This window comes from Arctopsyche grandis, chromosome 10 (genome assembly GCF_051622035.1).
Source record: "Arctopsyche grandis isolate Sample6627 chromosome 10, ASM5162203v2, whole genome shotgun sequence".
In the NCBI taxonomy this organism is placed as follows: domain Eukaryota; kingdom Metazoa; phylum Arthropoda; class Insecta; order Trichoptera; family Hydropsychidae; genus Arctopsyche; species Arctopsyche grandis.
In genome coordinates this window covers 5,480,503-5,493,130 of record NC_135364.1, presented here as the reverse complement: position 1 = coordinate 5,493,130, position 12,628 = coordinate 5,480,503, and the positions used below count along the sequence as shown (strand labels likewise).

The 12,628-nt window shown below is 41.2% G+C and overlaps 1 protein-coding gene across 1 annotated transcript; it reads left to right on the top strand.

The window, feature by feature from the left end:
- Positions 1-3,501: 3,501 nt before the first annotated feature.
- Positions 3,502-10,658, top strand: Girdin (protein girdin). Its single transcript, XM_077439237.1, has 7 exons — positions 3,502-3,673; positions 5,407-5,823; positions 6,387-6,691; positions 7,053-7,223; positions 7,299-7,515; positions 7,640-9,523; positions 9,603-10,658. Exons 1-7 carry the CDS (start codon positions 3,623-3,625, stop codon positions 10,656-10,658), a joined length of 4,101 nt encoding a protein of 1,366 aa, XP_077295363.1. The 5' UTR covers positions 3,502-3,622.
- The last annotated feature ends 1,970 nt before the right edge of the window (positions 10,659-12,628 follow it).

Below are 12,628 nucleotides of genomic sequence, written 5' to 3'. Positions count from 1 at the left end.
AGCGTGTTATAAGTTATGCAATTTTTAAAATAGACGACACTAAAACTCAACGAAACGTCAAACTATTGAATGACTGTTAGTAATCTAGTACTGCCGAGCTAAAAAGTGCAATATAAAATAGCGCTAAAGCCTAATTGAACCAATTCGATCACAAAATAAAACAACCGAAAGTATTAATAAAGATACTCTTCCAAAGACACACGTGTTTTTATAGGCCGGGACACGGTCAACACATCTTCCCCGCCTACAATTTTATAAAATGCACATTATTTGAGCGTATTATCATCTCTCAACTATTTGCAGCGTGTTATAAGCTATGCATTTGTAGGCGGGGTACTAATGTGTTGACCGTATCCCGGCCTAACGAAACACTGTTGTGCTAGTTTTATAAAGTTTTATTGTTTGCCTATGGTTGTACAAAGGTATGGTATTTGTGGGCAAAAGTATGTCGTTCAGCGGTCTCTGGATATGGTAGAGTGTCGCTGGCTCGGCATTCAGCTATGTTCAGAAGGTCTCTGGATGCGGCAGTGTGTTGCTGGCTCGTTGTTCGGCTATGTTCGGAAGGTCTCTGGATACGGCAGTGTGTTGCTGGCTCGTCCGGCTGGTTGATCTTCCAAGTCCGCGTAGTGTAGTGGTGGCTGGTCAGGAGCTGTATGTTGACTGGTCTGCTGTTGTGTGTCGACGCTTGCTGCTGTGGGTCGACTGGCGTTGTTTGGGTTGTACCTCCTTTTATAGTGTTTCTGGAATCGCCTGACCGATGGTGGTGGTTTGTTGATGCGTAAGAAAGGAATGCACTTTTGTCGAGGCGTAGAATTTTCTGGAACGCTTGATGGAAGTGGTTATTGATGCGTGCGAGCATTTAGTTGTTGATGCGTACAAGAGGAATGCACTTTTGTCGAGGCGTAGTATTTTCTGGAATGCTTGGCGCTGTTCCGCTCGATGTATTTTGTTGTTGCGGAATATTCTCGAAGGTTTCGATGACGATGACGACGACGAGATTCCTACATGGCTCTCCGGTGAGTGTTAGCGATGTGTGTGATTTTGTGGGAATCTTGATGTGTTGGAGTCTATTGACTCGATGGCGTCGTTGTTTGTCCGGTTGTGCTGGAGAAAGTTGTCTCAACAGCGGGTCTTGTGTTGCATGCCGGTCCAAGTCTTGTTCTCTACCAGGTTGCTTATTTTGGGCGAGCTGCGTTGGTAGTGAAGGTTTGTGATGGCTTGGATGGTGCTGTTGTGCAGGCTGCTGTGTTCTGCGTGGAGTCATTCGCGTGACTGTTTTGCTGGTTGTGCTGGAGTTAGTTGTCTCGGCAGCGGGTCTTGCGTGAAGAACGTTGGTTGACGAAGTGCGTTGAGTGCTGGTCTTCGTTGGTTGTGCTGGAGTTAGTTGTCTCGGCAGCGGGTCTTGCGTGAAGAACGTTGTTTGACGAAGTGCGTTGAGTGCTGGTCTTCGTTGGTTGTGCTGGAGTTAGTTGTCTCGACAGCGGATCTTGCGTGAAGAACGTTGGTTGACGAAGTGCGTTGAGTGCTGGTCTTCGTTGGTTGTGCTGGAGTTAGTTGTCTCGGCAGCGGGTCTTGCGTGAAGAACGTTGGTTGACGAAGTGCGTTGAGTGCTGGTCTTCGTTGGTTGTGCTGGAGTTAGTTGTCTCGACAGCGGATCTTGCGTGAAGAACGTTGGTTGACGAAGTGCGTTGAGTGCTGGTCTTCGTTGGTTGTGCTGGAGTTAGTTGTCTCGACAGCGGATCTTGCGTGAAGAACGTTGGTTGACGAAGTGCGTTGAGTGCTGGTCTTCGTTGGTTGTGCTGGAGTTATTTGTCTCGACAGCGGATCTTGCGTGAAGAACGTTGGTTGACGAAGTGCGTTGAGTGCTGGTCTTCGTTGGTTGTGCTGGAGTTAGTTGTCTCGACAGCGGGTCTTGCGTGAAGAACGTTGGTTGTTCGAAGCTTGCGGTTGCGTGAAGGCTTCTGGCTGTTGCCTTGTCGTGGCGTTTGTTGGCTGCTTTGTAGGCTGCGATGTGGGCTGCTATGTAGGCTGCGATGTGGGCTGCTATGTAGGCTGCGATGTGGGCTGCTATGTAGGCTGCGATGTGGGCTGCTATGTAGGCTGCGATGTGGGCTGCTATGTAGGCTGCGCTGTGGGCTGCTATGTAGGCTGCGATGTGGGCTGCTATGTAGGCTGCGCTGTGGGCTGCTGTCGTGGCGGCTGTTGGTTGTTGTGGAGGCTGCACTGTGGGCTGCCGTGTTGACTGCGCTGTTGACTGCTATGAAGGCTGCGTAGTTCAAAGATGGGGTCACCAATGTAGGCGGGGTAGCGATGTGTGTTGACAGCGCTGTTGGATGATCAGAAGGTTGCGTAGATCACGTCGGGGTCACCAATGTAGGCGGGGTACTAATGTGTTGACCGTATCCCGGCCTAACGAAACACTGTTGTGCTAGTTTTATAAAGTTTTATTGTTTGCCTATGGTTTTACAAAGGTATGGTATTTGTGGGCAAAAGTATGTCGTTCAGCGGTCTCTGGATATGGTAGAGTGTCGCTGGCTCGGCATTCAGCTATGTTCAGAAGGTCTCTGGATGCGGCAGTGTGTTGCTGGCTCGTTGTTCGGCTATGTTCGGAAGGTCTCTGGATACGGCAGTGTGTTGCTGGCTCGTCCGGCTGGTTTATCTTCCAAGTCCGCGTAGTGTAGTGGTGGCTGGTCAGGAGCTGTATGTTGACTGGTCTGCTGTTGTGTGTCGACGCTTGCTGCTGTGGGTCGACTGGCGTTGTTTGGGTTGTACCTCCTTTTATAGTGTTTCTGGAATCGCCTGACCGATGGTGGTGGTTTGTTGATGCGTAAGAAAGGAATGCACTTTTGTCGAGGCGTAGAATTTTCTGGAACGCTTGATGGAAGTGGTTATTGATGCGTGCGAGCATTTAGTTGTTGATGCGTACAAGAGGAATGCACTTTTGTCGAGGCGTAGTATTTTCTGGAATGCTTGGCGCTGTTCCGCTCGATGTATTTTGTTGTTGCGGAATATTCTTGAAGGTTTCGATGACGATGACGACGACGAGATTCCTACACATTTTTAAAATAGAGGACACTAAAACTTAACGAAACATCAAACTATTGAATAACTGCCAGTAATCTAGTACTGCCGAGCTAAAAAGTGCAATATTAAACAGCGATAAAGCCCAATTGAACCAATTCAATCCCTACCTACAGTTTTATAAAATGCACATTCAAATTATCCCTATACTTTACTTGAGCGTGTTATCATTTCTCAACTATTTGCAGCGTGTCATAAGCTATGCATTTTTAAAATAGAGGACACTAAAACTTAACGAAACATCAAACTATTGAATAACTGCCAGTAATCTAGTACTGCCGAGCTAAAAAGTGCAATATAAAATAGCGCTAAAGGCCAATTGAACCAATTCGATCACGAAATAAAAGAGCCGAAAGTGTCAGTATAAATGAACGTTACGACCAAAAGAACGAGTGGTGGCGGAGTGCCTCGAACGACAGTCGGCGGCCGCGAGCCGAGCATTGCTGACGTGCTGTGTGTGTGTGTGTCGATCCGCAATCTCGACCCTCAGTGCAATATCGTTGTCAACAACGAGCGAGGGGGGCGGCGCCCTTTCACCACCATGGCGACCGCAGACGTCGACAGCCTCATGGGAGGACCCCTCGCCGCCTGGGTACTATATTATTTGATTCACTCCACTCACTCGTATTATAATTCACTCGACACTCGATTCGATCCCTACGCAATCCGTCACAGTCGGTCGCCCCCGCCGCTACCACCGCTACCACCGCTACCACCGCTTCACCTACCACACTATTTCCATTTCCATTAACATTGCCGGTGTCCGGTTTCCGGTGTACTTCTCTGACTCACACACTTCACCCTTCCCTCTTCCCCTTGTCCTCTTACACCATCGGGGGCCCTCATTGTTTGGCCGACGAATTGCTTCAAGGACGAGCGCGCCAACTGTTGCACTTTAAGGCTAATCTTCCCCTCTCCTCTCCTCTCCTCGTCTCTTTCACTCGCATACGAATGTGCGTGCGAGTGAAAGAGACGGCAACAATACATCTATGCTTTCCTATCGTTCTTTTATCTAATTAGATTAATTGCACATTCTTCAGAAATGTGTACGTGTGTGAGGAAATTTTTACCCTAGACTAGACTGACTTGTAAATACCTTCAGGAAGACGATGAAAAGTCTTCGTCCTGGTTTATATAATGCGTGACTGAAACAGTGGACGAGTCCTTGAATGAGTTGAATATATTTTCGTATGAAAAATTATACAGAAAGGTAATTAATTCATCGCTAGAAATGGTTCAGATAAGATACATCTACTGTTAGCGATTATGATTTAGTGTATTTTTTTATTTTTGATCTATAACAGGAAGACCCAATAGGTAACCCCGATACGCCTTCCTGGCCAAAAAAAATTGTACATTTGATACAAGTACTATCCAAAGTAAATGCATATCAATCAACATCTATGGTCAAATTTGTAAATATACAACGTTTTTAAACAATTCATCGAAATATATATCAATTTTGATTTTTAAATGCTTTTTTTTATTATTACGAAATTATATTCACAATACATCTTATATATATATTTTTTAATAGCTACTGATCTACTGATCATTTTCTATTTTGCAATTTAATTTAATTTGGTTAGTAATCGTAGTATTATATTATTCTAATGTTAATCTACAGCTTGATAGGAGAAAGAGCTCAAAAACCTATTTACAATCGTAAATACGTATCAATTAACATTCACAGGTGCATTAATGGTCAGATTTGTAAATTTGTAGCATTTTATACAATTCGGCGAAGTTCGACATTGCTGAAAACTCGAAATTTGCGAGGAAATAGGTAAGGTTGCCAATTTGTTGGAACCGTTACGATGAAAATCAGATAAATTGGTAAACTCTGATGGGAAACGATCGACCCAGAGTTGCAAATCAGTGGGATTTGAACCCAATCTCAACTATCCTGGCTCGTTTATACAATGCTCTGGAGGTACTGAAATGTAAGACCATTGACGCAGAATCGAGATATCTACATATGAAAAGCTTCAATAGGATTGCGTGCCAAATTCGACAAAAGATATGTTCATTTGTATGAACCTAATAATAGAATCTATAAATAAGGAAAATAAAAAAAAATTGTAGTTTTAACGCTTTTTGTAGTCGCACTCAATTATCATACCATTGTAAAGAAAACATCTAAACTTCAATTCAATGCAAACTTCAATGAAGATGTCTCACTCTAAGAACACTCAATCAAAATACAATAATGATGATCACATCGTTACGATTCCGCAAACTTCGAGAGTCGCCTAATCATCTACTGCATGCTCCACATGTTGGTGAAATTCCACGCCTCATTGATATTCTTGTTTTGGTTTCCAGTTGAATTCTTGCCTGTCGCGGCCGGGAGTCTTCACGGGCTACTCGGCGCTATGGAACGGCGCCATCCTCCACGAGGTGATCCTCCAGATAGATCCGGAGCCGCCGCACCAGATCGCCAAACTCGACGGGCTCCAAGATCAAGCGCTGATCGTCGGGCGAATCAAAAACTTCGACTGCATCGTCAAGAACATCAAAGCCCTGTACGAGGAAGAGTTGGGCCAGACCTTGCTCATCATTCCCGAGTGCATAACCATCTCCAAAACGCCGGAATCGCGAGAGGGCATTGAAAATATGAAGCTTTTAATACTGTTATTGCTCGGTGCGGCCGTTCAATGTCCGAATAAGGAGATTTTCATCACGAGGATTAAAGAGCTCGATTTAGAGACTCAACACGGAATTGTAGAATGTATTAAACAGGTTTGTTTTTAATGTATTGATTGTTTTTGGGAACAATTTTAACGTCCATTTTATAAAATTAATGTGCATTTAAAAAAAATTTTGTACATTAAAAAAAGTTTGTGTGCATTTCTAAATGAAGGATACAGATTGGGTTGGAAAGTTTGCTTTGATCATTGAAAAAAATATTTGCTACTTAAAAAAAGGATGAAATGTGCATTAAAATGACAGATAAACTGCCAACGTTTGGTGAGGTTTTATTTATTTATGGTTAGGTTGGTTTTATTTATTTAAGATTACATTTCACTAGTGAGAAACAAAAGTAAACACTTTTGACAGTTGACAGTTGTCAATAGTTGTCAACGTTGCCACTATTTCTAATGCTAAAATCTATTTTTTCGAATGATCGTTTCATATTTTTAATGGTCACTTAATAATGCCAAAATATTTTATTCGATGCACAATACGAGATTGTTTAATGCACCGAAAACTTTTTTTTAAGATACAAAGTATTTTTCTCAACGTACAGTTAAATTGTACCCATTGTTTTTTGGGTGTGGTTTATTTATTTTGTATTATTTCAGGTTACTGATAATCAATCGCTCGTTTTGACTCCGGATTCTATGGAACTTTTTCAATCGGCTGCCATGTATAATCATGTCAGGCGTTTGGCGAAAGAACGGGATCACTATTTGAGCCATTGGGCCAATTCGCTGATGAACGAAATCGTTACGAACGAAGACGATATGAGGCCGCAGACGAAGCCGAGTCCTACCAGAATCAATTCCAACTCCTATAGTCCTTCTACATCAAGTGGATTCGACAACAATCATCTGGCCGTCGAGTTGGCCGATTGGAAAGCTCGGCTGCGAAAACAGAGACAGGAATTGTTAGTATTTATAACATTTAATGCATTTTCACGTCGTTATCCTTTTGATCTCGGTGAAAGTCGGTCGAAATTTTAACAGTTTAAGACTGTTTTACTGCTACGTTTTAATGTAATATATTCATTCACGCTGCAAGTAAAACAAGAGCTGATATATTTTCTATGGGAACCAGTTTTAAGTACACCTTGTTCCCACAAGCCATTGTTTTATCCATTCATAATGATCATGGGTATGAAAAAACCGAACGAGAAAGGTTAATGCCGACTTCACATAATTGTAAATGTAAAAAATAGTACGCGCGCTGTATTTGATACAGTTATTATGTGTTGTATTTTGGGTCAAGTTTGCGAATTTTGGTTTCAGGGAAGAAAAGTCTGAACATTTGGCCGAATGTCGAGAGGAACTCGAACATACGAAGAGTATTTTGAATAAATTACGAATCGAAAGTCAAGCTTGGTGCAGCGAGGCTCGCAAAACGGCAGCTTATCGAGACGAAGTCGATGCACTTAGAGAACGAGCCGAAAGAGCTGATAGGTTTGTATTAATCAGATGTTTAATATTGGTTATTGTTTGATTTTTATATTCATATATGGATTATTTTTTGTGTAGGTTGGAGATGGAAGTTCAAAAGTATCGGGAGAAGCTTGCCGATATGGAGTTTTATAAAGCGAGAGAGTCGGAACTCCGCGATGATAATCGAGTGTTGTTGGAAACACAGGAAATGCTGGAGGAACAGTTGGCTCAGTCTCGTCTCCGCGCCGATAAAAGTCGTAGTCTCGAGCACGAACTGATGAAGATGAAACAAAAGGAAAACGACGCAGCTCTCGTAAGTCCATTCATTGTGTTGGATCTCACCTTGGCTTTGTTCAAATTTGGCTGCGTATTCAAATCAAACATTATAACAATGGACTGTGTATATAATATGTAATTAAATTTAACATTTGTTTTAGGAACGCGACATTGAACAGCAGAAATTGCAGGAATTGCTAGAAGAAAATTCTCATTTGCAGTCTATTATCAAATCTAGTTTGAATACGACTAATGCCAGTTTGGATCATTCTATTGACGACTCCGGCCATGGCACTCAAGGCAACGAATCCGGCGATAATAGTCTGTCCGAGCAATTGACTAGTAACGCTCAAGCGAGGGCTTTGAAATTAGAATTGGAAAATAAAAGGCTCTTGTCAACCATCGACTCGTTGAAAGAGCAGTCTTTCCTCGATTCGTCGGATAAATTTTTAGATTTAGAAAAGGAAAAGAAGAAGCTATCGCTCAAGTGTGACCAACTACAAGACACGTGCAATAGACTGAATCAACAAAACACCGAGCTTGAAAATGTGTTCAAAAACGCTTTAGAAGAAAATAGAAAGTTGCAGGATACGATCGATAGTCAAAAAAATAACAACGATCGAATCAACATAGAGAGGGATTCCGACCGGTCCAAAATACAAGAGTTAGAAAAGCATTTAGAGTCTGTAAATAATGATAAGCACAAGATTACGCTGTTGTGCGAATCGATTAAAAGGCGGGCCGAAGATTTGGAAAGATCTTTGGATACGAAGACCGTCGAAGTGGAGGCTTTGAAACCCGTAGCTGAAGTGACGGAAAAAACACAAGAAAAACTGGCAGAAGTGCAAAATAAGATTGTGCAGATGGAAAAAGATAATACCCAACTTGTGAAAGACGTTACTAAGCTGCGTGAAGTCATCGAAGAGAAGGATATAGCTCTGGATAAATATACAGTAGTGCAGAGTCAAGACAAGAAGGAGATCGTCAGCTTGAGCAAGCAAATGGATACGCTTTCAACGCAGGTTGCCAAGATGTACGAATTGGAAAAGACGTCTCAGGAGTTGTCGTCGAAAACTATGATGGATAAGGAGACGATATATACCCTTCAAAAGAATCTCGTCGAGGAGAAACTCCACTCGGAAAGGGTTAAGGTGTGTTTGGAGAAGCTCGGTATCAATACGACGGAAATCATACGCAAAGAAATCGTATTGGAAGATATTGTCGAAAAGATCATGAGAAATACTGACATTCAGACGATTATAAATGATGTGTACGTTAAGATGAAGATCGATCAGGTCGATTGTAATAGGATCTGCAGTTGCAAGGAGTCTTGCGATACGAACGGGTCTGATCAGATTAAGAATAATATAGCGGCTCAATGCGAGCAATTGTCCGGAGAGTTGTCTATGTTGAGGACGACTTATGAAGCGTGCCAGGCTGATAATGCCAAGTTACAAGTTGCCGTGTCTACTTTGACGTCACAGAACGGTTCGTTGGACTCGCAGAAGCTCACGTTGCAGTTGGCCAATAGTCAGCTCGCCGCCGAAAAGGAAGAGTTGACTAAACAGTTGGATTCGTTGAAGAGTGTATACGATAATATTATACACGATCAACATTCGTTGCAGTCATTGCACGAGCAGTTGAATTCCGAGTACGAGTCGCTGCTTAAAGAGCGGGAAGTGTTGAAGAATCTGATTAGGGATTTGAAATTAGAAAATAGGGAGATGAAAGAGGAGAGTGTTTTGTTTGAAAAGAAAATATCTGAGTTGGTCGAGGAGCGGGAAGTATTGAAGATTGAGTCGAGGAATCTTTCCAATCTCAGAAAGGAGCATTCCAAGTTGAAGGAAGATTTTAGGAATTTGTTCAGCGCTAGTGATAGGCTTAAGAATGAATATAGACATCTTCAAGATGAGTATAAAAATACTCGCACGGAAGCCAGCCAATTGAAGCTGCGCAATACCGAGATGTCCGGAGAGTTGAGCACTAAGACTGATGTTATAAATGGATTGGAATTGGAGCATAATAAAATTGCACAGCGGTGTGAAGTAAGCTTCTTTTTTTTATTTAATGCATTTTTTTTTTTTTTTTTGATTAGTATTTTACTAACGTTGTATTTGTTTACAGATGCTAATGCAAATGAACGTGACTTTGGACGCCGACAGAAGATCTCTGATGGATCAAGTGTCTTGTTTGTTGACTCAATATCACGAACTGTTAGCCCACTCCTTGGAGGACAAACAGCACTATCATCAAGAGGAAAAGATGTTCGCCGACAAGTTGAACAATCTGTGCCGCCAAAAGGAAAAGTTAGAAGAGAAAATCATGGAGCATTACCGCAAACTAGACAACTGCACCATGAAGAAGAAGAGCTTCGGATCGAACTGGGTGAGAAGAGTTCGCAAAGCCGGCTCGGATCTGATCAGCAAAGTCCCGTCGAGACACGGCAGACGCTCGTGGAGCGTAGACGAGAGCTCCAAACTCACCCAATCCCAAGCCACCCTTGGAGGGTCAGAATCCGGCGAATCGGACACGCCGAACCACGACGACTCCAACAAAATGGACAAATCAGCCAACGCCGACCAACTGAGCACCGCGTCGGCAGCCCCGTCCATCTCCAGCTCGGAATCGCCGAGACACAGCGCCGACAGCTTCACCAGAAAACTATCACACAGTTCCTTCCACGGCTCCCTCGGCGGCGGAGACGACGCCCTCATCCGAGCCTCCTTACGACGAAGACAGAACCACAGCAAACTCAGCGGCAGTCTCGTAAGCGGCCAACGGAACAGCTTCCAAGGCTTCGAAGCGCCAGAGTCCCCGACCAACGTGACTGCCGCTCTAGGACTGTGCCGGGCCGGTTCGAGGCGCGCTGTCTATTTAGCCGAAGATAACCTGGCGTCTCAAGCCAATTTAGCGTCCCCTATCGAATCCGATCTGGAGCCGAAGACCAAGGAGTCGCCTGAAAAACCTGAAAGTTCAAAAACATTCCTCGTATATAATAGAATATCGACAGTCATCGGAGACGGCGCCGCGCAAACCTTCTCAGCATCCATCGGCCAACAGAACGACGACGACGACAAATCTCCGATTTTAGACACAAACATCGTCAAAGACGAAGCCGACAAGACGACCAGAACTACAGCTAAAGAAACTGCCGTTTGGTACGAGTACGGTTGCGTTTGAATCATCATACATATATATGGGATCCATGAATGTGAGGATATTCAAAGTCAAAGTCTTTACGCAACTCGTTTAATGTCTTCGCTTCGGGCTCGACCAGCGAGTGACGCGCAAAGCGACGCCAGGCCTGCCAACTTAAAATATTCTCATTCATACCAATCCCACATATATATATATATATATATATATATATATATATATATATATATATATATATATATATATATATATATATATATATATATATATATATATATATATATATATATATATATATATATATATATATATATTGTATTATATACAGACTGTGGTACTATTTAATGTTAATTGTGATATATTTTTAATTATTTTATGTATTTGTGTGTTCTGTATTATGTTTTATTTTCAATTTTGCACTTTCAATTGTATATTGTATAGATTAGGAATTTTGAAGTGACTTATCCGTGTGCCTTTGTTGAGTTGCGATCGGAGAATTTTAGGCGTATTCCGAATATGCCTTTTCTATTACGTTGCTTTCGTGTATGTATCTCGTGCAGAGAAAGTCTTGTTACATACATGTATATGTTATATAAAATCGTTATGCTAAAAACGAGGGCAGCGAGTCTTTGCAAACCTTTTATGGTGAAAATGCGCCGTCGAATTACAAACGGCGTTCTGTCTGTGTATATTTCCACCAGGGTTTGTCGAAATGTTTATAGTAATTATATATATATATATATATAATGATAATTATAACGGCAATATTATATTAGTCAATGAATGTACAAATGTATCCATTTAGTTCGGTAAGTTATGCAGTATTTAAAGTGTACTCAGTTCTAACCAGTGTTTATTTTTACTATTATTATATATACACATATGTATATCGATTTGCTTTATTTTTGCACGAAAATTTTGTTCCCATTTTGTCTGTGATTTGATTTAACGTTTTATTTTATTATATTATTATTATTGTAATATGTGTGTGGACTTTTGTCTAATTCTTCTTGCCTTTAATCATTAGTTTAAGAATTTGTTTAGAGGCTGTCACTTCCTCGGAATTGTATCGACTGAACAGGCCTGCTCTTAAATCTGAACAGAATGCCATTTCCAAATAGAATTATTTAAAAATCCAATAGAAAGCAGGTATAAAAATTGTAGCTAATCCAAACAAACCCTAGATAACTACCGCCGAGGATTTTGATTTTTGTAAAGGTGTGTTTAGACTCTCTAATATATCTTTCAACAATATAAAATTAACAAAAGAAGTCTATTAACGAATGTATTTTTCCAAAACTAGTTCCATCTTATTCATTGTTGTTAAAATTTAATGCTCACAATCTAAATGCCAAGCAGCAATCTAAAATACTCAGCAGCTAGGGATTTCCATCGAGAAATTCTGCTATGGTTATAAATTTAGAAATTCCCGTGTAAACCAGTCTTTATAAACATTGACACGGATTACACGACCCATGTTCGATGCATTTTTTTCAATGCTACCTGGAAAGGCTTAGCGGGTATTATTCTTGTTTATTTTTTACATACTCAAAAAACAACGCCTATCGGAGTATTTCAGGCTCATGGCCTTGTTGGCAATTCGCTTCAAAGGGTTAAAAAGTAGGCCTGATATTCGATAAGAACTGGCAGATTGTACTTAAGTGACGGCCTCGAAATATCACCATTCTTTATTAACAATAAAAAAAAGCTTATTGATTTATTAATGCACAATTCCTATTGTACTTACATAATGATACGATATTACATGACAATTTTTATTTTACTTTTTGTACAAACTCTTTTATTTATTTACTTACTTATATATTTATATAATATAATAATCATTTGTGCTATTTTGTATCGTACTATTTATTATATTTTCATGTATTTAGAAGAAAAAACAGTACAATTTATCTGACACTTAAGCATTTATTGATATTGTTACGAAAGCTTTAAGCATTTTTTTTTTGTTTGTTTGTTTGTTTTACTACGGC

Coding starts and splice junctions, on each gene's coding strand:
- Girdin (XM_077439237.1), top strand. CDS start 3,623: ATGGCGACCGCAGACGTCGACAGCCTCATGGGAGGACCCCTCGCCGCC. Junction 3,674..5,406: donor GAGGACCCCTCGCCGCCTGG/GTACTATATTAT, acceptor TTTGGTTTCCAG/TTGAATTCTTGCCTGTCGCG. Junction 6,692..7,052: donor CGAAAACAGAGACAGGAATT/GTTAGTATTTAT, acceptor TTTTGGTTTCAG/GGAAGAAAAGTCTGAACATT.